This window comes from Atractosteus spatula, chromosome 18 (genome assembly GCF_055471065.1).
Source record: "Atractosteus spatula isolate fAtrSpa1 chromosome 18, fAtrSpa1.hap1, whole genome shotgun sequence".
Lineage (NCBI taxonomy): Eukaryota > Metazoa > Chordata > Actinopteri > Semionotiformes > Lepisosteidae > Atractosteus > Atractosteus spatula.
In genome coordinates, this window is record NC_142723.1 from 11,547,476 (window position 1) to 11,572,672 (window position 25,197).

Genomic DNA, 25,197 nt, shown 5'->3' on the forward strand with positions numbered 1-25,197 from the left:
CTCTGCTCAACCTGCTTGCTGTTATTCCTGGTTAATCAGTTAATAAGGAACTGACACAGGTGGAAATAACACCGTATGTGACATACTCACTGTGGGAGTGACACTGTCAGACATGCCTACAAAGAATGTTTTTTTTTCCTTTTGCAGAGATCCAATGGGTTACTTTTCAGGCAACACGCCTGAATGAGGGCAGTTCAGAAATTCCGAAATCGGTACAGGATTTATACTAACCCTATCACAATTGTCATTTGATCTTTTCAGAGCTGAAAGCAATTTCATAAAAATACCCCAGACAAAAAAATGGAAATCGGCTACCACATGATTAAGAACTTGGCTCGTGCAAATCTTAGAAGAGACAGTGTTTCTCCAGGACCAGGATTGGGAACCACTGCACTAAGTGGTTCTACCCTAGAACCAAGCCTGGACCTGAAAGCTCTCCAGGTATCTGCCTTCACCGTGTGCGCTTGTATTGTATTGGTGCAAAACTGTCCCTTAACAAGTTTCAAGTTAACATCAATTGACATAATGCCCAGAAGACTAGGAACTGCTTATAGCTTTCTAAGCAAAATCAACTTCGCAATAAAAGCACAGCAAGAATGTGGTGTATTTAAAGAATATAATTTCAAACTCTACCATCCTCCTTGTTGAGCAGGCTTAAGAACATAAAATCAAGGTGCAGAACGGGAAGATTTACAAATAGAGTTGGAGAAAAAAACTTTCAGATAAAAACACTGAGAGTCTAAATTAATCACAAACGTAACCAACATCTAACTTAACCAAGCTGGCATTTTAAAAGGTTTTTGTTTTTACCAAATGGAAACTTTCAAGCACTCTTTTTGTAATTTGTGACAGACGGGAGTGTTGTGGTTTTGATTTATACATGGCTTTGTCTGCTGACGAGTGAATTTTTTAAAAAACATTCTCTATATCACTGAAGGAGAGGACTGCTGAAGTGAAGAGTAAAATGCAAAAATAATAGTGGCAGTTTAAAAGCTTTGCAATAACAATTAATCAGCATAGAGTAATTCCAATAAAGAATCCTCTTGCATAACTTCAACATTTTATGAAGTAGTATGATAATAAAAAAACAAAACAAAAGATCTATTTAGATTTACATACTGAGCTGCACATTTGGTCACTTAAATAGGTGGCATAAATAACAATGACAGTTTACCTACTTGCTCCTTTTAAATGTAATATCACAGTGCAAATGAGTGGCTCTCCATCTGAAGTTCATTTTGAACAGTTTGAGCACTATCCTGTGTCATTTTGGGGGGGGGGGGAGGTTCTGGAGAAAATGAGCTATTTTCAGCTTTCAGGGAGGACTGTTTTTAGGTGGTATGAAATAACATTTGAGACCCATGTTAGTCATTAGCTGAACCTCTAACTAATGTGTCATCTTTAAAAAACACAGCTGTAAGATATTGCCCTTTAAACTGCAGATATCAGAAAGTAAAAGTGACTTCTCAGTAAGTTAGATTGCACTGTAAAATGTACTGTACAAATGTGACACCATCATACAAACATATTTCCCTCACCTACTAATGTTAGAAACTGGCCCCAAAACTTACCTCATCCAAGCATGCTACTGTAACAGGAGTTTAAAAATGACTTTGTAATCAAATATATCATTCAGTACATTATATAGCATTCTCTTGCAAAAAAACAACTAAATTCAATATATACAAAGTGCTCTGTTAAGACAATCCTATACAACAATTCAGTTTTGTGTACAGTAGTAGACTTTTGTACCACACTTTGCCATTATTTTAATGGCAAATATTTGGTTCGATGGCAGGGTAAAAGGCGCTTAATTTACAGTAAGTTTTCTTTAAGAAAAGGAAAATATATGTAATATATTAGGCACGTCAAAAAAAAAGGTAGCTGCATTACAAAAAACTAAAACTGCTAGGTCAAATATCACTGAGGCTTCTGTGTGGAACGTGCAGACTTTTGCATGCTGGAAGAAAGCTTTCTGGAGGAGGATGTCTTTTCAAGTGGCTTTTTCCCATTTGCAGGAGATTGAGCACCTATATCGGATGTGGAAGACTTAGATTTGCCTGTGGATAAAATTGAGCGTTTGACTGGGGTGGAGGTCTTAGAAGACTCCTTGTCTTTCACAGCAGTCTTGCTGGTTTTAGGCTCAGGAGACACTTGCCGAAGAGGCTTACCTGTCCCCTCGGTTGGCCCCGTGTCACTGCCTTTATTCCCGCTACCCGACCTCAAAGTTCCCTCAGAGGCCTTCTTGGCCAGCATCGTGGTCTTCCCAAAATCAGCTGACCTGCGCGTCTCCTTTTGCCGCAGCGCCGACTTGAAGAAGGACAGCCCCTTGTCTTCGGACTTGCTGTTTCGCCTGAGGTCCATCTTTGAAGACACGCTGGGAGATCTCAGGCTGGTCACGGAGGAGCTACTGCTGGAGCTCCTCACCGTCCGTCCCTCCACTCGCCCTCCCTCGCTTGTTTTGGGCAGAGGTGACCTGGCGGGGGTGCCGGTTCTGGAGGGGGCAGATCCAGGGGGCTTGTCCGTGAGTGGGCTGGTCCGAGTGGACTCCCTGCTCGCGCTCCTCTCGGCCAGCTTGCTCTTCCCACTGGACGAGCTCCTCTCTATCCCTGTGGAGGTCTTCCTCCCAGTTGGCGAGGGAGAGGTGGAGGACTGTGGTGTGGAGGATATCCTTTGCTTCTGTTGAGCCACTCCTGAAAGAGTCCCCTCCTGAGCTTGAGATGGTTCCTTCTTGGGCTGCGTTGTGGATGAGGACATTTTGCTGCTCCCAGGCTTGGTAGAGCTGACCTTCTCCTTTGAGCTGGACGCCTTTGAGGAGCTCTTAACCTGAGGGCTGGAGGACACCTGAGAGGCAGGAGACTCGTGAGCAGACGAGATGGTTTGCCTTTTCTTGGAGCTCTTCTCCGGCTCCAAGACTGCCTTTGTGGAGCTCCTCTTTGTCGCCATGCTCTCGAGCTTCTGCGCCGACGCTCCAGAGCCACTCCTGTTCTTAAGGTCCTTCGTCGAAGAGCTGCAGCCAAAGCCACCCTGGTCAGCAGAGGAGATCTGGTTGTTATTGTCGGTGGGCTCGGCTTTAGAGCTTCTCTTTTCCGTCTGGGCTGGGATTTTGCAGTACGGCTCCTCCAGACTCACGACGGACCTCTTGTGACCGTTTTCATCACTTGTTATGCCCTCCATTACCGCCAGGGGAGCTTTTCCGCTTGGCTTGTGTTCGTGTTTGCTGTAGCTTCCAAAACAGGATGTCGATACTTTGTCATCGGACGCCTCACCTATCCTTTCTAAAGTAGGAGAGGAGTGTGAATCTAAGGAGAAATGCGAGGGAGAGTTGGATCTTCTCTGCAGTTTAGCCGAGAGGGACCAGGAGGGCTTTATCCCATTTTCGATCACAGCCAGGGGGCTGGCAATGGATGATCTGGAAGATAAACTCTGCCGTTGGACACTTCTTACAAAGGGCCGAGTTGAGAATCCTCCTTAACAAAAAAAGAGAAACATTAAACTAATGCACTGACACAGGGTAGAATGGGTTACCCGCTATACAAATTTGATAAAGTTTCGAGTCATTCACTGCCACATTAAGGGGTCCTCTTATTCTTATCCAGCAATAAGTATCCAGTTTAGTTTACTAATCATGCATTTAAAAATAAAACGTGTGTTTTCACTAAATAATACTTTAGTGTAAAGACAAGCTGGCAGCACGTGTATCTCACCCAGGTCCGGGTCTGGAAGCAATCAAAAAAGTCCGTACTTGGATGTCCACATGACAGTGCATGAAGCAGTTCTGCTCTAAAAGGATATTTCATAAGCTTCTGATGAATTAAGGCATTCAAAAACACAGTGGTGCGCAGTCCTTTCAATTTTACTTGATAAGTATGAATACCACTAATCGTCTGAGAGTTTTTTAGATTTTTTCTCAGGAAATATCACCTTCAGTATTTCCCCAAACTCAGTCTGAAACCGAAGCTATACTGCTGATTATGTGCCTGTGAATCTTTCTCATCCCACGCATCAGGCACCAACTCCCATTTTTGTTAGGTTCCATGGGGTTTTCATTTGAACAAAATATTTGTCATGATCTAACCTTTCAGAATTAGAGAGTATTACTGCAATAATACTCACACTATATAGAAATCAGGTCAATGCTGAATGTATATAGAGAATAACGGCACTGTATTTACATTAACAGTGAAAACGCAGTTTCTAATATTTGTTAGGAGATGTCAGGCCATAGACACCACACTACACAAATATTCTGTCTCTAACCTTCACATCGTAAGATGTTAATACACTGCAAAGATCAAATAAAGATATTTCACAAGGAGTTAGTCAGCTTGACATGTCAGACTTTGTGCAGCATAAAGCTAGATTATGAATTAAAAGGACCAAGAATATTACAAGCATTTGTCTGAAAAACAATTTTTAAATGAAGAGATGAATTCATGGGCCGCAGTTAAGGGCACATTTCAAACCACTGAAAAGACACACAATGCTGGGATAAATAACATGCTTGTAAAAACCTCACCATCGTCTTCGCTGCGGTCCCCAGTGAACTCCACCGACTCGGACAGAGACGCCAGGGACGTGCGCCTTGAGGACGCTGCCGAGGCCACGCTGGGCTGCTTGCTGCCTGAAAGCCTGTTGACCCAGTGCTCACACAGAGAAGAGCTGGTAGAGCCTGCAGGGGGCGACACAGAACACACTCAGACAAGGAGGGCTGCTTTGGTAAAACAAGGCACTGCAGTCGCTCTGTATGAGGAGAGGAGAGGCAAGAGCAAGAGGGCGAATGGGACCCTGATCATCAGCCAAGTAACGATTAGAGGAAAGGAAAAGTCCAGAGCACTCAAAACTAAATCCAGTTCTAAGGAGGATGGACTGAAAGGATCTACATCTTTTAAGTCTCAGCAAAAGAGACAGATTTGACGAAGGTTTTCAATTTTTTTTAAAACAGTAAAGATTAACAACAGTAGTTATTCCACATTAAGTTACAAAAAAGAAAACGGGCATAACTCGTTAAAAAAAGTTAAATTTTGTATCTTCTCTGACATGGAGAACCATCAGAGCTTGGAAAGGGTTATCAGGGCACAACGGGGAAGCAGAATTGCTAAGATCTTTAAAAAAAAGTTACTATAGAAATACTTGGTTGCACATTGACATTTACATTGGAATTAACATTTCTTCCATTCTCCCATTCATTTTGTGAATGTGCATGCAATTGGCCATCTTCTTTTTAATTAGGTATTACTGTAGATTACAGCCAACCAATTTCTGCTACATCTGCGACAATATACAGCTTGGAAAGTTGCCGAGCAAGGGGCTGTACGCTTTAGGTGCTACCTGCCAACAGTGCAGACAGCTAACATGACACTCACAGCATTTGGTTCACAGCATCTTATCATTGCTCGTGCTGTTGGTGCAACAACTGTGATTGTTTTCAAACCTCTTGATGACTGCCTAGGGAAATTAATCCACTTAGTATCTCCCAAAACTCTACAACATGGCATCACATTGGTCCTGGATAACAACTGAGACTGTGCAACTTTACAAATCCAAATATGAGCTACATTTCCTTTCCTCAATCCAGTGCAGAGAATTGGGAAGTGTCATTTATTTGCAATATATCATTCAGATGATGTAATACCACACACAGAAGAGCATTCTGCTTGTAGAGTACATTAGCCTTCACATGAAAGCATAAATATGCATGCACTTGGCCATTTTCTTTTTAAACAGATATTACTGGAGGTTAAAGCACTCCAATACTTAATCCAAAAATCAACGAGGTGCTGTACACAGCAAGAGAACTGTTGCCCACTGTTACCAAAAACTCAGTTAGCAAAGAGGATGGTTACATAATACGATACAACCAGCTACTTAAGACACAGTTGTACCTACCAGCAACTGAACTATTAGCAGACCAAGATGGAATCGTGGTCCTCCTCTGATAAAACAGAATGTAAGCCGTCTGTTTGCAGACTTCGTCTTCAGATATGGGCTGAACATCGCTGTCATCAAAACAGTACCACTGTCCATCTACTGAATTCTTACAATAGGCTGCAAAAAACAAAACGTCTTAGTCTCAAACAGAATATCAGACTCACACTGAAAATAGTAATGAATTACATATTTCTTGTAAATAACTGCAACACAGAGAGGGGTATCTGTCTCACTTCCTACTGCTTCTGAGAAAAACCCCGGGTTCTAGCCTTGGCAGGACAAAACATCAGTCACTTAGAATATAATGAAATAATGCCGAAAGAGAAAGTGAAATAATAAATGGATCAGGTACATTTTTGTTCTAAAAAACCAAACAAATTACATTATTAAAAGGTCGTTCTTAAGCTCAATGTTTCAGAGCATTGTCTTGCTGTAAAAAAAACTGTTTAATGATCATTCATATACTGTCTAGTGACCATGAATTTAAATGCTTTAAAATCACAATTTTGCAGTACAATGTTACACAGACAAGGGTGTAGCACAATCTTTCCCACAGAGACATGAAATATATTGAAACCACAGCACAGTTAAAGACTTCTGTCAGCAAAACTGCAAATAAAAGAAGCAAAATGCTGTAGCTTATACTACTTAATTATTTAATTCAAAACATAAACAAAACATTACTAAAATCTTATTATAAAGAATTTGTACTCTAGCCCAGTCTATGTTTTTACATACAGTAGCTGATTTTTCAAGTAATGCATTTCTGAAACGAATTTGTGAAACATATGTCCTTTTAACACACAATTCTGCACAGAATGCAGAATGTTCTATACCCATGCAGGGAACCCCGAGATGCTCTATACCTGCACAGGGAACCCCAGGAAGCTCCATACTTGCACAGGGGAACCCCTAGACACTCTGTAACTGCGCAGGGGAACCCAGAGACACTCCGTACCTGTGTAGTGGCCCCCATGCATGGTTCCATGGTGATTGCACACAGCATACAGGTCATACAGGTAGTCTTCAGGATCCCTCCCAAGTCCATATGGCCGACGCCAAGGAGACCAGTGGGAAGGCAAACTCCAGCTGCTCTGACTCCTCTTCACCACATGGGGCGTCATGTCCAGACCCATCAGGGGAAACTTCACCATGTTCTGCATCTTCATCCGCCTGTCACCTTCCTGTGCGTGGACACAGCAGCAGTGAACCTGATTCATGCCTCCAATAATGTAGCAGCCTCAGTCCTGCATGCAGTTAACTGACAGCAGTATGCAGGCACAGCGCAGTAGATTCATCCGTCTTTTTAAAGTCATCCTTACAGCAAATTCATAAACCTATTTTTAAGCTAACGTACAATATTTTGTATGTTTAACACGTTACCACTTCAAAAGCCTTTAATTAAAGCATGTAGTATTCAAGGTTGCTGATGTGACAAAACAGTAAAGCAAGCAGTAAACACACACAGCCAAAATATTAGGAACCCCCACCTAATATTGTGTTGACAGTCTGCAAGCAAAAAAAATGTCTGGAAAGGAACACAGAATGTGTTTCACAGGGTTTTCAATTCATGTATTCACCAAGCACCTTTAGCTAAAGATGTAATAAGGAAATAATAAAGGGGACTGAACTATACAATCCATCAGCCTGCTACAGGATTGAGATCTGAGTGCTTTCCACAGTGGAAGTCTGTCATAGCCTCCTGCCACAGGCAGTCTATTCCTTTTGCAAGGTGGTCCTAAAAATACTGGGTGGTGAATGTAAAAGCATTTTCTTTTGTATTACCTGTCTGAACCTCTTCAAGTGTATGATGAGGACGTCGGGGAGGGTCCAGAGAGACAGCTTGATGCTGCCTTGCTGAAGCTGTTTACAGTGAGGGCACCGCCAGGCATCATCAGGAGCTAGCTGCAGTGCACCCAGAAAAGATCCAACAACTAATTTAGTCCTACAGCATGCTTTAATAAATTATTAATACAGTAAGCAACTTTCTTTGCTTCTTGACTGTTTTAACACCAAGGCTATGTCATTGGATTCCTTCCATCAGTTATGGAAATCCAATGCTGTAACCTTGTCAGTTCATTAAACCATGACTATTTTTTCATCTTCATGTGCAGAACATTTAAAATATACATTTATTACAATTAACAAAACGCTTTAGATATACTGTACTACAAATGTACAATAACAACCCAATTGAATAATTGAAACAAACTTGAATGTAGATAAACAGAAATGTAAAGTAATACATTAAGCATTTATTAAATTCATGAAACATCTTAAACAGGCTGCTGCTGTGGGTGGGTGACCAGTAGGTGGTGCTCGTCACCCCAGTATTTACAAACCATTGCTTAATTACAGAGACCAGAGACACTTTGATGCAGGAGACTCTCATGAGACATGAAAACTGGAGTGCTGATTACTTTGCCATTGAAAGTCCCAAGGCACCAAGTGTAACAGCAGGTGTATAATCCTGGAGCTCTGCTTAAATTTCACTCTTAGCCTCAGTGCCACGCTACAGAAATGCATTAAGTGGGTCCACTTTTACAGAAATGCTTTTAAGTCATTATTAATATCTGGGGCTATGAATCAGTTCCGAGTTCAAATCTAAGTGTTCATGATAGAGCATTCCCAAGCGTTAACGTCAGGGCTGCAGCAAATGAAATTCAGCCCATTGTTTTTTTAGTCACAGAGCAAGCACTGCTCATTGCGAAAAGTCACCCCACAAGGATGAGAACCCCCTGCACACACCTCTTGTTAGCAAGAATTCCGTACAGAAAATCAAACCAGCAAGTGTCTGGGAAGTGAGCAGAAACCCACACGAGCACAGGGGCAATATCCCAATATCAGACTCGAACCCAGGGCCTTGGAGCTGTGAGGGAAGAATGCCAACCAGCATGCCATCATGCTAAACTGTACACGTGACCCATCTCAAAAAAGGTTGCAACATAATCTGAGAAATGGGCATGATGAACAAGATGTTCATCAAAGTTTCGTTATGCTTAGAGCATCAAGTAAAAGGTACAAGTCCTTACTACAAATAAAGTCAATCCTTCATGGACTAATAACTAAAATCACTACCTGGAAAGACAGATCTAACTTAAAAGGCTGCCATACATCCTCTACAGTGAAGAAAAGAGCTTATCACACTGCCTAACAGTGGGAGCTATTTTCAAACAGAGTTTGCACTGAAGCTTTTTATCAAGTCAATAAAATGTTGCTCAGCAACCAACACATTTCAAATAAGGAACAACAAACACTGAATAAACTTCAACAAGGTAAAAAATAAATTCATAGAAAGTTTTTATATTTTGCAATAATATTAATAACATTAATGTTCTCGGTTCCAAAGGTCTCAGGTATCATGAAATGGGGGGACTATGTATAAAAAGGGCTGTGATTCCTATATGGTTCACCCAATATACACACATAAATACCCCCAAATTAAAGCTGACTTTCTGCACTTTAACCCCATAGCCATTGTTTTATTTCAAATCCAGTGTGCTGGAGTACAGAGCCAAAACAGAATTGTGTCACTGTCCAAATATGGGCATTATATTCTAATTTCCCACTGGCCTTTACCAATCATGGCTGACTAATAATCTCCATCTATGGACTGGCTTTATCACTCTATTGTCCTCCCCACCAATAGCTGGTGTGTTGCGAGTGTACTGGTCCTCTACAGATGTCGTTGCATCATCCAGGTGGGGCTGCACATTGGTGATGGTGGAGGGGACCTCCATTACCTGTAAAGTGCTTTGAGTGAAGTGTCCAGAAAAGCGCTATTTAAGTGTAAGGAACTTATTACTATTATTCTTATTCTTATGTATTTTGTACATTTTGTCCCATGCATGTGGGACAGAGCAAACGGTAATTCAGACAGTGGATTTGTTACCTTAGGACTGCACCCTTGAAGAGAGAATTTGCCCTGATTGCTCCAGCCCGTTCAGCTGCTTAACCAGACACAAGCACTTTCATGTGATAATGAACTACAGATTCCTTCCAAGCAAAGGTTTTGGACTGTCCGTTTGTTTAACATCATCAAAAGCCAGGATTATCTCGGCTCACTCATGATCATCTTTAATTAATGGAGAACCTGTGCCTTCACAGAGGTGAGATCAGTAGCCTCACTGGCCTCCATCTGCCAGTGTGATCCTACCTGTTCCTCTTTGGTGTACAGCTGGAAACACTGTGTTAGTGTGCAGGCCTGCGGGTGGTGGTGCTGTTCCCTCTGTATCCGCACACTGTCCGCGTCGGGGATGTACTCGTCTTCCGTGTGTCCAAACAGACTGAGGGAAAGCATACATTGCCAAACCTTGAGTGTACATGCAATCTAGAAAAAAGCTCAACTGATCAATTTTTTCTCCCATCAATAATGCTTTTAAGAACCTGAAAGGCCAAAACACTCTACATACAAAAATAGAGCTGTAACCCTTTACAGGCATGTCAACCAAGTTCAACTTCTGGCTAATTAATATTATTAGAAGACAATCTGAGCAAACAGGAACATTTGCCATTAGGTGAAAGTATGGACATCTTAGAAATATGGATGTCCTTCTACATGACTTCACACTGTAGTCTGTTTTTCAGTGTTTTAAGTGGCACATCTGTCATAAAGATATTACGCGCATATATATGCAGGCACACAATAAACAAACAGAATTTAGTTTCATACTGAAAATAACAAGCAGTAAATTGCACAACATTCTGGTTACAGAACCTTCTACACCCTGAATGTATTTCGACAGATGAAACGTTGCATTTATCATCAGCATGGATTGCAACTCCTACTTGTTCCATTTCTAAGAAGAAAGGTTACAATCAAGAGGCCATCAGCCAGGTAAATCATAACTGATTAGTTATTGCTCCTAACTAACCCTATGATCTTGACCAGCCATTTCCTGAAGAAAACCAAGGTGTCAGCTTCAACATGCCTTGGAAAGCTTGTTCCAGACACGCACAGTCCTTTGTGTAAGGAAAGGCCTTATATTCTCATTCATGACCGACCTTCTGCAAATCAGACATTTTTTGCACACTCTAATTCCATGTGTACTGTTTGCTACATCTATGCTGCAGGGATCCGAGACAAACAGATGTTAATTAAAAGTAAGAGCATAAGAAAGGACACAAATGAGGGGAGATCATTCTGCCAATTTGACAGCTAGTAGTTAATTGACCTCATCCAGCCTTCAGGAAAGGAAAGGCTTCAACCACTGGCTGGTAGCTTGTACCATTCTCCCCCACCCCAAAAGTGTAAACCTGAAACGTTGCCAATAGGACTGAAGCATTTTTATTTTTATTTATTTTATTGTATTTTCGTTCTAACAAGCATGATTTTGGAGACAGTGTCACTTACTAATCCTTGGTCTCCTTGTCCCATTCCACAACTATCTTGATGTGTGGAGGTCCCCCTTGTCCACAGGATTTGTACGCCCTGTATGCAGGAGATGAGAGAGTTTTGAGCCTCTTGCTCCACCAGCAGGATGCATGCTACCAGGAAACACATATCGATCAGCCACACCAGCGACACGACTGGAGTGCCATGGGGCACTTAAGAACAATTACAGGGGAGAGGGTACCTAGTGGCACTCTTAACATCTAGCCAGTAGAACTCAGCCTTGATCTTCTCGCAACAAAATGTTTTGCAAAAAGCTCAATAGAGCGCACATTAGCCATTCGCATAGGGTCTTGTGTGTTGTCAGAATCTTCAAGAGCCACAGCCAAATTAAAAAATCCTAAAAGTAAGAAAAATGGGTAAAGGATACCTTTCCACAGTAGGGTGACACAGAGGTTGCTCCTCTTGAGGTAGAAGATATGTAATCCCGACCACACCAACCACACGCAGGCTAAAAGGACCAACCTTTAAGTAAATAAACAGTTACAGGTGCATATAAAGATTCTTCTTAGTACATACTAGAGAATAACAATTAAAAAAGGTGCAAATTTCACAACTTCACAGAGTGAAAAAAAAACAAAATGTACAATTTCTTTCATTTAAATACAGACATTATCGTGAGCAACCCCTTTTGAACACATTTGCCTCATTTTTGCAAAGAAAAATTCAAGTTCAACTAACTTCCTCAAAAGGCAAATGCTTTTTAGGAGACTCCATATACGGCGCAAATAAAATGTCAACTGAAACCACCTATAAAAAGCTAGTAAATTTAAATTGAAGGCTCAACTAAAACATAACATGATCTTATTTCAACCATAATTCTCAAGAAAATTTCCTACACGTTGCAGGTGTTGGAATGCCGTCTTACCTGAATGTACACTCCTGGCCTTAACAAGTGTCGCATCTTTTCCAAAATTTCTTTCTGGAGGACATCCCAGGTCACGGTTCGCTCCAGATAGAGTACAAAAGGATGGCCAAACCTGGCAAATATATCACAGGGATTTATGTCGTCACAATGACACTGTACCCCACAAAAACCTTACTTCTAATAGCTGTAGTCTGTTGTCTGTCTTATCACTTTTTGACATCTGAGTAGGTAACTGCGTCAGCATGCAAAAGCTATGCATTTCCTAAAAGTTTATTCCATGCTGAAAGGGAAAAAAAAAGAAATGCAATATTCTGGCTGGGGAGCCTTCTTCAACTCTTCTACTTTCAGCATGGAATAAATCTTAACGTACTTTATCCATGCTGACGCAGCTATTCAGAGATTAATTCTGCAATATTTACCTCATGGGATTAATAAAGTATCTATTGAGGATTAAGAAAGATCTTTTCCTAAAGGTTTATTCCATGTTGAAAGGAAAAGAAAAGAATCGCAACATTTCAGATGTGGGGCCTTCTTCAGGTCTTTCTAAATCCTTAATCTTTGATTCAGCCAAGTAAAACACGTTGCAGGAGAACTCCAGCAAGGCGTTCCATTCTCCCTTCTCCAGGCCCAGCTACACAAGTGCTGCTCACACACCAGCAGGCAGGTCAAGTTTTAACAACCAGCTAGTCAACAGGAGGCCCATCAGAACACAGGGCAACTGTACCAGTCTCTGAAGGCAGCCGCTGTCTAAATTAACAAGATCACCACAGGAAAGAGTTTTTTTTTTTACTTTTAGTTATCTGAAGAATTCAACTTTTGTATTTTTTTAGGAAGAGGCACTCTGTGACCGCTATTTAGATGCCGAATAATTTATTTTGTGGTAAGACAGGATCTAAAGCCTTCATATACATATGTTATCTTCAACTGAGAGTTACAAACAATTTGCAGGACAATGTGTCGATCTTTGCCAGATTTTAAAATAAGTGCTGCAAAAGCACAGTATAGACTACTCTGTGAAGTAACTATCTAGCAATGTTTGACTAAACAAATTACTACAGATACTTACATGTAAAGAGTATGACACATGCTTTTCATTAAAGCTGATTCAGTAAATTATTCTCCACATTCAGCAGTATGTAATTACAATGTTATAAATTCTATCTCTCACCACTTAATATATTCTTAAGTTCAAGCATATGGTTTTAATGTAACTGAAAACTGCTCTGAGGCATGGACTTGTCACCATCACCGAAAAGGAGCCAAGAAAGCAAAAAACATTAAAGGATTAAATTCAAAGTTTGAATGAAATTCTGAGCGAATCGCCCAAAATTCTCAGGAATTGCTGTCCAAAGAACAAAATGTCTTCAGTAAACAGCTTCTTTGAGAAGCAATCCTTTGTTTTTTGTAAAATCACATTAAAAGATGCATTTTGAACACTGGCCAGTATTCCTCATGATACAAATCCTCCTTTGAATCTTTGACTTAAACACAAGGAATTTTATGTTAAAATGGATTATTTTGAATGTGTTTTCTAAAAGATATAACATCTATGATAGTTCAGAATACACAAAAACAGCATGGCGCTAGTGTATTTCTTTGAAGGCTTGACTATGATGTGTTATCCAACTCAAATTGTACCTGATGTAAAAAACCTGTGTCAAATGCCAAAGATGGCTACTTTAAAAGTTATTATTCTTAATTTATTTGGCTGACACGTTTATCCACCGTTTACATTTATACTCTATACAGCTGGGCATTTCCCTTGGGGAAATCTGAGTGCATCTCCTTTCTCAAGGGTACAGCAGCAGTGTCTCACCTGGAAATCAAACCTACAGCCTTCGAGGTTTGAGTTTAGAGCTCTACACACTACTCTGTACTGATGCAATGAAATTAACAAAATTATGTAACTAAGCGCAGTACTAAATTTCTGATCTGTTATTATGTAACTAAAATCTGACAAACTATCAGAAACTGACAGAAATCCTTTGACTCACCCTAAAAAATCATGTTATTTGGATTTACCAGTAGACCCCCTAGTGATTTTGAAAAAAAATAATTTCCTGACAGGTTACTTAAGCACCAGAAAACTGCTATGTGCATTCATTTTATAAAACTGATTGCCTGAATGTTACTTTTATTAAAAATTCAGAATTTAATGAAATCGTTATACAATTGTTGCGGAATATTCTGTTTATTCCCTGGTAAAAATGGAATAATATACACAAAAAAAGAGTGGAATTAAAGAGCAGATTACTGATCACTTAAGTTCTTCAAAACTCAGCAAAGAAAACAGATGACCAGACCCGTGGAGCAGCAGTCCCCGATCAGGGGGGATATTCATGTTAGAATCCCGAGCTCCACTCGCACATGGAGTTACCTTCTGCCCTGGTGTCCTGTGCACGCTCTGTTGCAGACCAGCAGGATGATCTTGTCACTGCTGGCATTCTTATTGGATGGTAAGACAGGCTTTACTGCTCCTTGCATGAATGAAGACGTTCTGCTGTTGTCGGTGCCAAACTTCAAGTTGTTCTGGTTTAAATTTCCGTGTAGGCCTTGAAAACAGTCATAACTCACTTGAACTGGGACTGAAGTGAAATAGTCATTCTACTTATTGTTTACATTCTGACTCCAGCATTCATTGACAGATTTTGTTACCACACGCATAAAGATTTGCTCGAGTTCTCTCAACATAAATGGAAAATAAAAACTATTCCTGTGTGTCACTGCTTAATAGTTTCTTCACTGTATTCATAAATAATACAGAGTGTTTTTTTAGGTACTCAGCATGATTCACTTGAATTACTTAATGCTACAAAACAATGGTGTAACAGAACATTTTGAATCAAACTGGAGGACAAGCCTTGTCATTCACTCATCGGCTGATCAATACATCTTACAGGGTTTATAGAGGTATGTAGCACTTGGAAAGGTGAAGCACAGTAGGGAAGAACTTAAAAGGTGTACCTCTTTGAGAAATTATGGTTTCTGGTCTAAAGATTTCAGGGGTTTCAAATGCGAAGATGGAATCGCTTTCTTGGATAATCTCAAGATCTTCATCGTCGTCGCAAAATGAGCGATGAAATCCATCATAGTACATCTCTGTCAGAACAATCTGTCAAGTAAAAAAATGTACAATGTTGGGTGGCAGTGCCATATTTCAGAACACCGATGTTAATATGATAATATGTAAACAACGTTGGTGGTTTCCGGCTGGAAGGTTTACAAACGAAAGGCCATTCACTCAGCCTTGCTCATTTTGTTGCTCACAGCTCATCTGTCTTCCTTCCAAAAAATGAGAAAGAAAATACGTAAAATAGGGCTGAAGACTAAAATTCACCAGAGTGATCTCCAATAATGGACGTTTATGACAAGCGTCAATGACAAACAACTAAGCAGATAAAAATAACTTTCTTTCTTTCATCGCAAACCTATTGTTATCCCATGACACCACGAGAGCCCAGTGCTGTGACGAACAGGAACATCAGACACTGAGCTGAATTGTTCATTTCCCACAATGGGCGCGAGAGAACAAAAGGCTCTCTTCATCCGAGTGATCGGAGTGATACTGGCACACATGGCCACAGGACAGGAGAGACCTGTGTCGGTGTTGCAAGAGCAACAGGCCCATGGTGAAAACCTTGCATCATCCCTCTGAGATGATAATACCTTAAAATAGACGCAAGAATCCTCATGTTTTAATTAGCTCAGAGTTCAAATATGTAGAAACGTATAAATCTCAACTGCTAAGAATGGACAAGTTGAGAATACACAGCCTTACAAGGTGCCCAAGAGTTACTTGCAGCAAAAAAACGAACTTGTGAAATTTTGTGGTTCGAGAATGTCATCATCGTGATCATTGTCATTGTAATTATTATTATGTCAGTGTACTGGTACATACCCCCAAAACAGTCAACTGAATGTAAACGTACCTGGTCAGTGGGGATCTTGGTTTCACGCGAAACAGCCTCTCGCAGTCTAGAGACCGTGCTGGACAGAGGCACGGCCACGCCGATTCTCATACAGTGGGAACACTTTCCTTGGTAAACCACAGTGACATACAGAGGCCTGAAGGGGAAGAAGAAACTGATGTTAGCAGACTACAGGCTCCTGTCAAGCTGAGAGGTTTCCAAATAAATCCATTATTATAAAGTATTACTCCACACGTAGTTGTTAAGCAAAGTGCAAGTTTTAAAAAAACACTGCAGACATTCAGATGTCTGTACTAGAAGACACAATTTTTTAACTAATTTAATTTGTCATTTTTAATGCAAACCCTTTGGGTACAAGCATTATGCTCTATTGTTTACTGAGAAAACTGAGTTTAAAAAGTGCTGTCCACATTGTTGAACCAGTACCAAAGCAACAGCTCTTCACACACAGAAAAGCCCAAGCACTTCCTGTGGGTGAAAGGTCACAAAGGACTAAGGTCATACCCCGATCACCAGGCAGAAAGGTACTGAAACAGAAACTCGAGAACTGTGGACTAACTTATTCAATTAAAACTATTAAATTAGTTACGGAATGAAAAAATGACAAGTTCCACAAAATAAAGGAAGAAAAAATGTGGGAACGTGCAGCGCTTTATAAGGAACATACTTAATTCTTAATTTAGACTTAATTCATCCCCTCTGTTTCTGCATGCCTGAAAGAATATCAATTTTCATTTCTTCAGATTAACAGCTGTGTGTGAAAGGGGAAGGTGAGCTTTCTGAGAATGATACTAGTTGAGTCAGGCTGAACTGTAACAAACACAGCACTTCTGGAATCAGGCAGAGATTGGGCGACAACTCCCAGAGACAATAAGATACAGACGGCAGCATTTCAAGCAATCTTTTGCACTCATTAGGCCAGTCGTAGAAAAAGAAAACAGGGATTTCCACAACTTCAAATGGGAGTTAGGATTACTGGTTATAAATATTTCAAAACTATAGAGCTGGAGTTAGCAATAATTAAGGACAGAAGGAGAAAAATTCAGGAAAACTATGAAGAGTGCCCACCTCAGTTCACAATTTACTGCAAGATATCCACAGGTGGCTGATGTTAAAGGGGAACTGCAGTCCCACTTTCTCTAACGTTGGTAACAAAATTAATTAATTGTACATATAGAAAATTTTACAAATTTTGAATTAAGCACAAAATAGTGAACTTTGTGAGAGTACTATATTATCCACATTTTGTCACAAACTTCTGGTCTCGCCACAGGCAAGAGCTAGAGTTCCCATGAATTGTGACTTAAACTTGCCCTTCCTGTTCACTAGTCACTGTAATGACTAATGTAATGTGATGTATGTGCAAATAAGCACAGGTTGTACAGCAGACATTTCATCGCAGAATCGTTCCAACATGATCTGCAAGCAGAGTTAAAAAGTAGTATCTGTCGGCCAAACCATCTCAAATTCGAGAGCAGTACTTCTATTGGGTTGAAAAAGAGATGTATTCACAAGCCTGTTTGTTTACAATGTAATAGTGCCGCTTCATGGTACCAGATGTTTTGTTGCCACGTTCTGAATCACAGAACATGGTGCTGCTGAACATACCTGGGAAATTCATCTATTTTGTGATGTGAATTAGAGGTTTACAAGTTACTGTGTACATTTTATTTTTAACGTGGTTTGAAATGCACTCCTCAACGCCGATTCTTTCTAACCCTGAAATATAAAAAAATCGCATGGCACTTCTTCTTTAAACAAAGAAAACATTGAAGACACACAGTTACAGGAAATGAGCTTCCAGTCACATCCATCCATCTACCACCTTCATTAGACTTCAGAAACACTTCAGTCTCAGGAATTTGGCACTGGAACAGCCATACACACCCAACCAATTCCACATGCCAAGAGATATAAGTGCGGGAGCAATAAACTGAGCGTTCAGAAAATCAGCTGTTGGTTTGGCGACAATTTTTACCTAACACTTTCACCTCCGAAACCTCTGATTTAGCCTTGCAAGATTCCTGTTATTCCAATATTCAGTATTCCACGCAGAATCAGTAACTGCTGGAGCTATCTACTACAGACAGGAGGGTGAAATCGGGAGGCCCAAATGAGGGCCCTGACAGCATTCATCATGAGCTTGTGAGTTTTCACCCAGTTGCCACCCTTGATTCGCCCTCCAAGATGCTCCCACCACTGCCAGCGACAGCAGCGTGGGTGACCGAAAACCTGACCGCTTTTCCACTGCATGAGAATGGCGAGGTCTTTGGAGCGGCGAAATATATGAAAAAAAATGAAACAAAAAAAGCAGATCGTTAAATATAATGGTTTCAAATTAAAATGTTTCTCCAGGCTTGAGCAAGATTACCCGCATACTATGTGTAACTGAACTACGAGGACCGGTGCAACACAACTAAGTAATCCAATTCCTTTGTTCCATTTGGGGCTCAATATCTCAACCACACTCAGAACCAATTTTGTTGCAACTGGTATTCATTTTTTCTAGATCGCTTCTAAAATTTGAGCGCTAGTCATTTAGACAGATCATTTAATGCCTTGATAGTGGGAGCCTTACAGCAATTTCTCTTCAGATCTAATTTTCCAACCCAACGCTTAAGAAGGGGAATTTGATTAAAGAGCATTCCGAGGATCTTTATTACTACAGAATAAAAGGAGCAGATATGACATTTTTCCTTCAACTAAACAAGTCATCTGCCCATAGCCAAATATGTTGCTGAGATCGTAGGAACTTGATTCTGACTTTTAACTTGGAGCACTGCTTACTATGTACTATGGGTCTGGCAGTCTTATTAGATATTAGATAATGCCCACAAACATGTAATAGATTCTAACTGACCCTCACAGAAAAGGCGGCAGAATACCTCACATTGAACTCTTTTCAGAGTTACCCGTATTTTAAAAGCAAACAATAATCACAGCTGTCTGATGAGGAGCGTATTTCTCGCAAGTCCAGGACTATATGGAAGATCCTGTGCAAATGGGGAACAAAGAAACCAAGCCTCGCACACATTTCTCATGGTTGTAACCTGCAGGAAAAGCTTCACACTCTATAAAATTACACATTTTTAACCAACACATTTTCTCTTTTCTCCATGTAGAGTTACTTCATGTAGTACTGGGTTTGATTACAAGTGAAAGACTGAGGAGGCCAACACCAGAGCTCCAATGCTGCTATAAAGGGGAAAATAAAAACAACCAGGAACAATGGTTATAGCAAATGGTTACAGCATTTACAGCTTACACAGCTTTTCCCAAAGAACACACAAAATTGAACTGGGAACCACCGCCTTCCACATACACTTAATCAAGCCGAATTGAGGGCTTAAACTTTAGAGTCAAGGAATTGAATGTAATCTAAGTAATTTAATATCAAAACAATGGAATCTAAATCTATTTGATTTGATATTAAAATAAAGCTTCACAGAAGACTTCCATTCACTGTGGGTTTGATTCTATACGCACACAACAGACAGGCAATTTGATCTTTGCAAATGCTCTTCAGATGTGCTCCAGTTCTGTCACTTTCTGTGGTTTCAATGCTACTTGCAGACAGAAGGGTGGTCACAAATTGCTGACCTTTCTGGAGAGCACTGCGTTCAACATCTCTGTAATGTGCCTTTCTAGCTTGAAATGCTGAATTAAATGCTGCAGCGCCAGTTTGAAAAAATGCTTGACTATGCAAAACGGGGTTTGGATCTCCTGGTGCTCATTGAAGTGAGGTTAAACAAATCTAGCCACGTCTACTTAAGGGAAAACAAAACATACTAACGAATGTTAAAAGGTTTCATAGCACAGCTCAGACTGCACACAGTAAATAAAAGTTATTATTATTTAAGTACAATTCCAAGGTCTATTTGCAGGCATTTTGCAAAGAAATGTGTCATGAACATTAGTCTTTAATGACTGTGCATTAGAAAACTGTATAATTTAATGCTGTAGCACTGAGGAGTCACACTGTGACAGAAACAGAGAGGTGGCTATGGGGCCGAGTCAGCACACAAGTGGCAGGGGAACAAGCAGAGGTTAATTACACACTGTAAAGCAAAAACAATAAAAAACAACTATTCAGCTGTGGAGCCAACTCACATCCAAAGAATGCTCCACTGCTGAGACTTGGTGCATTTCTTCTTCCTTGAGAGCAAACGCACATTCTCAAGGAACATTATCACTTGACAGTGGGTGAAAGCAAACTTTTGATTTCTTCCTGGTCTTATTTATTTTGCATTATGGTAAAAACATATGAAAAAGTACTTGTAAAAGGAAATAAATGTTAAACTACTTTGTTTTCAGTACTCCTGATGTGCCGTGACTTATTATAATCTAAATAAATATAAACTCAATGTTTTAAGATGGTCACAAGTAGTGCAGATTCCCTATGTATTAACATAATGCCAGCCAGCCTCGCATGCCCCTTTTTTAACCAATTGGTCACTACAACATCACTGTTCTTCCATCCAGGCTACATGAACACCAGATGCCATTTACTGTGGTTACCGTAATATCGGCAATAAATGCATGCTTGTACATAAGAAAGGTTACAACAAAAGTTACCATAATATCAGGGATAGATGCAAGCTTGTACATAGGAACAGACGAAAAGGTTACAACGGAGGTTATTGTAATGCCAGGGATTCATGTATGCTTCAGAAACACTACACAGACACCCCCCCCCACACCCTCTTCTGTGCATGAAGATGCCAAGCAAAAACACACCAATGCCACATCCTCTTGTCCGGCCTGGCAAGAACAAGTCTGAGACATAACCCAGAACTCACGGGTGTCACGCATGCATTCTGGTAACAAAACAGGCTTTAGAAAATGCACTATATCACACACATACTCTAGTCACATGAAACAGATGGAGAATATGACTTTTTTTAAAGGTACTTAACACCCCTGAAACTAAAATGAAAGCAACAGATATCAAGCAGCCACAGCAATTCCCTCCAATACTGGTAACACTTGAGGGCCTCTCCATAAAAGTTACATAAGAGCAGCATTATAAACTGACATTTTCCCAAATGCAAAGAAACGTGAGACATCTATTTGTACCACCTCTGTTCTGCCTGTTCTGTATTTTTTTTATTAAAATCTGTATTTCTGAACTTTAATTAATTCTTCCTCCTCATAATTATTCATGAATGATAACAAATTCAGTGGCTTGTCAACATCCCTTTGTTTTCTACCTGAGAAACATTCAAACCTCAGACATTTGAGGCAACTACCCAAAATAGAATCCAAGACAGTTAGAAACAGCACAGCAAGTAAAACCAGTCAGAGATAATCTCATGCATGTGAAAAGAAAGAGACATTTAAGGATACATTCACAGAACACAAAAAATAACAAAATATGCAGAAAATAAAGACATTTCAATCTGAGCTGAAGAAGGTTTTTGCAAACTCTCAAAATATAACACTGCAGACTAAACCTATTCAATGCATATTATCCATTGATTTATTTATTTTATGAGGGCTAATAAGCAGGCTGTCCAATACAAGTCTCTACTCATTGGGAGGTAAATGCCCTACTTTTGGAGGATAAGTATCATGGAGCTCTGCTGGTTTGAATCCAGGCTATGCCACTGTTTGAGTGCACATTGCAGGGGATGGCTAAATATCACCCTGGTGGGTGCGGCTGAAGCCAGCATGGAATTCTGATTTCACAGCACAGTGGTGGGGCTGGTTGGGCCGTAAGAGCTTGTAGCAAGATCAATAAAGACGGAGTGAGTCCTCCCTGTGACACAACAACTCCAGTATTTGCAGTTCAAAACTCACAGTTTGAAAAGGGGCAGGCAGCTTGGTTCAATAACCCAGTTCAATGGAGGCATCTAAGACACCTTCATCTCTTCTGGGCTAGGATGTTGCAGTGACCAAGGCTGAATAAAACTAGTGCATCCCTTCTTAAAATACTGCTTTATATATAAACACCACAATACATATATACACTAAATGGCCACAGTGCCTATTAAATACTTAAATCTACAGCCACCGTGGCCTGGCTTTAATTGAAAAAAGTCTTTTAGGTGTTTTTTTTTCTTGGGAGATACAGTTGGCATTTACTGCATCTGTTTTCCTGCATGTCATGAGCAATAACTGAGTAACAAAAGTAAAACATACAAAGTATGTCCATCACACTTTATAATGTCAGTCCAAGGACACTTAGCTTCACTTCCAGTGCTTCCCACTTTGCACTAATTAAGTTTGTAGTGTGACTGGCAGATGAGAAACTGATCTCCTTCTGGACAAAGCCAAGCTGACACCAGAGCTGGGCAAACCTCTGCCAATCACACACACACACAGAGAGAGAGAGACACGGGAGGGGATCAGTGTGAAGGCTATTATCCCAGTCTGGTCAGCTGAACAGCAGAATCCTTCCAAGTAAACACAGATCCGGCCTCAGGCCAGGGCTAAAAGCAGATTCTCCTTCAGCCTCACACAATCCAATTCATTCCAAGACTTACTCACCGAGTGTGAGGCAAGGGGATGGGCAGGGAGATGCAGAGGAAGGGGTCGAACGTGTTGCTCTGCTTCTGGCAATGAGGGCAGGTTAGCGAAGATCTGCATAAAAACAAATTAGTTCAAGCTCCCATACAGGGACTGAAACAACAAAAGGAAAACTACAATATACTGCTTTGTCACCATGTTATAAATATTTAAGTTTCACATTTATAATTATATAACTTCCAACAGCCAACAATTGTTCTGAAAATGAATTGATCCTTGGCACCTATAACATTGATCTGCATATCATAGCAGATTTTACCGCAATCTACCACCCCAGTATCTGCTAGAAAATATATTTCTTTATTTTTCATTCTTTGTTTTAATTTGGCTGGGGGGATTCGACAGTCTTCTAAAGGATTATTTCATGGTCCACCCTGACCAAGAGTGGCCACAAACATACTTGAATGCAGAACAAAGGGAGAAGATAAACAAAAGTTCAATATAGAAAATGAAGTTGAGAGGGTGAAAATTCACAAGGTGAGCCGGTGAAGCCTGGTACCTGTACTGGGCTTGAAACAGCTCCTGGATAAAAGAACCGGCCAGCGGCAGGGATGGGCCTTCAGGGGCTTCGTCGTCATCCTCTAACGGAGGCTGAAACAGCGGGGATAAACCACACTTAGGCATCACAGGACTCCAAGACAAACTGGGCTGATGGAAAGCCACACACCACTTCGTCAGAACTGCCTCGCATTCCTTTCACCTTGTACTTCTGACCTCATCTCAAACTGCTGTCCTGCAGGCTCTGTTTAAAGTCAATAACTTAAAACAAATAACACACTTTTGCACTATATTAAACTCACAGGGGATCCAACGTTCGACTTTGGAAGCCTGTAGTTCTTTAGGTCCTGTGTTCCAGCAGTTTACTCCAAGAGGACATGATGCTAAATTAGGCACACTACTGACAAAGCTCTGCCTGAACTAGCTCTGCGTGCTCTGAATACCTTCAATGCAGCCCCTTGCAGTGCAAGCATGAGAACGTACAAATAAGAACATTTCTATCTGCAGGACATACATTTGGTCGTCATGTGTGATGTTCGAGCGGGCCAGTGTCACCATCACACTCCACTCCTGCTGCCAGGCAGAGACATTTCCCACAGTAAACTATAAAGGCTGTTTTGCCAGTGAAAGTAAATCTAACAGTAAATCAGCAAGCATTCAAGAGCAGGCCTTTCACATACAGCATTAATGTTCATAGCATTTACCAACTGGACAGCTGTTGCCAACATTATGTCATGGCATACTGTCCCCAGAACAAATGTGAAGACTAAAAATAATTAAAATAAAGCTTTATTTCCCCTTTCAGCTTAAAAGGGGAGCAGCAGTCCCAATTTCATAGACTGGTTATTAAATTTCAGTAAGAAAATTAATTGATGGCATCGCAAACTTTTACGAATTCAGAATTAGGCACAAAATCGTGAACTTTGTGAAAGTACTGTAGCCTCACCATGTTGTCGCAAATTGGTAGTCTCACCACGGGTGACAGCTAGAGTTCATGAGAACTGTGACTTAAACCGGGCCTTCATTCTCACTAGTCACTGTAATGACTAATGTAACCTGATGTACGAGTGAATAAGTACATGTTGCGCAGCAGACATTTCACCACAGAATTGTTCAAATGGAATCTGTATGCAGAGTTAACAAGTAGTTTTTGTCAGCGAAGCAGTCGAGAGCAATATTTCTATTTGACTGAAAGAGATATATTCGCAAGCCTGTCTATTTACAATATAATATGCCACTTCACCTCACCGGATGTTTTGTTGCCTCGTTCTGAATCGCAGAAAATAAAGGCACTATAGTGCTGAGCATACCTGGAAAATTAATCTGTTTTGTGATGTAAATAGGAGGTTCACATTTTACTGTTTACATTTTAATTTAATTGTGGTTTCAAATGATCTCATCGATCTTGATTTTATCTCACCCCGAAAAATAAAAATAGCGCTGCAGTGCTAATAATAATAATAATAATTAAAAAATTAATAATAATTCCTTACACTTATATAGCACTTTTCTGGACACTCCACTCAAAGCACTTTACAGATAATGGGGACTCCCCTCCACCACCACCAATGTGCAGCCCCCCCTGGATGATGTGACAGCAATCATAGTGTGCCAATACGCTCACCACAAATCAGCTATCAGTGGGGAGGAGAAGAGAATAATGAAGCCAATTCAGAGACGGGGATTATTAGGAGGCCATGACTGGTGAAGGACAATGGTCCTTTAAAACACTCTTTTAATCAAGAATCTGGGATTCTTAATGACCACAGAGAACAAGGACCCTCATCTGAAGGACAGCGCCTTTTTACAATATAGTGTCCCAGTCACTATACTGGGGCATTAGGACCCACACACACCGCAGACAGAGCTCCACCTGCTGCTCCCACTAACACCTCTTCAAGCAGAAACCTTAGCTTTCCCAGGAGGTCTCCCATCCAGGTACTGGCAAGGCTCACACCTACTGAGCTTCAGTGGGCTGCCATGTGTCGAGATGCAGCATGATATAGCTGCTGGCATGTAAGAAGGGTATTTCTACTCGTTGTAAACATATT

At 40.6% G+C, this 25,197-nt stretch overlaps 1 protein-coding gene across 2 annotated transcripts in view; it reads right to left on the reverse strand.

The window, feature by feature from the left end:
- Positions 1-810: 810 nt before the first annotated feature.
- Positions 811-25,197, reverse strand: part of usp31 (ubiquitin specific peptidase 31) — a 41,514-nt gene continuing 17,127 nt past the window's right edge. The window contains exons 3-16 of one of the 2 annotated variants that reach the window (XM_088936832.1): positions 23,148-23,239; positions 22,610-22,702; positions 16,121-16,256; positions 15,156-15,303; positions 14,569-14,743; positions 12,192-12,303; positions 11,694-11,788; positions 11,285-11,362; positions 10,088-10,217; positions 7,717-7,836; positions 6,890-7,115; positions 5,890-6,048; positions 4,520-4,672; positions 811-3,467 (exon numbers count right to left, since the gene is read on the reverse strand). In XM_088936832.1, coding sequence (XP_088792958.1) covers positions 1,921-3,467; positions 4,520-4,672; positions 5,890-6,048; positions 6,890-7,115; positions 7,717-7,836; positions 10,088-10,217; positions 11,285-11,362; positions 11,694-11,788; positions 12,192-12,303; positions 14,569-14,743; positions 15,156-15,303; positions 16,121-16,256; positions 22,610-22,702; positions 23,148-23,239 — 3,264 coding nt within the window. In that variant the 3' untranslated portion in view covers positions 811-1,920. Of the gene's footprint in view, positions 3,471-4,519; positions 4,673-5,889; positions 6,049-6,889; positions 7,116-7,716; positions 7,837-10,087; positions 10,218-11,284; positions 11,363-11,693; positions 11,789-12,191; positions 12,304-14,568; positions 14,744-15,155; positions 15,304-16,120; positions 16,257-22,609; positions 22,703-23,147; positions 23,240-25,197 lie in introns of both variants that reach the window. The other variant, XM_088936831.1, reaches the window with a different exon arrangement.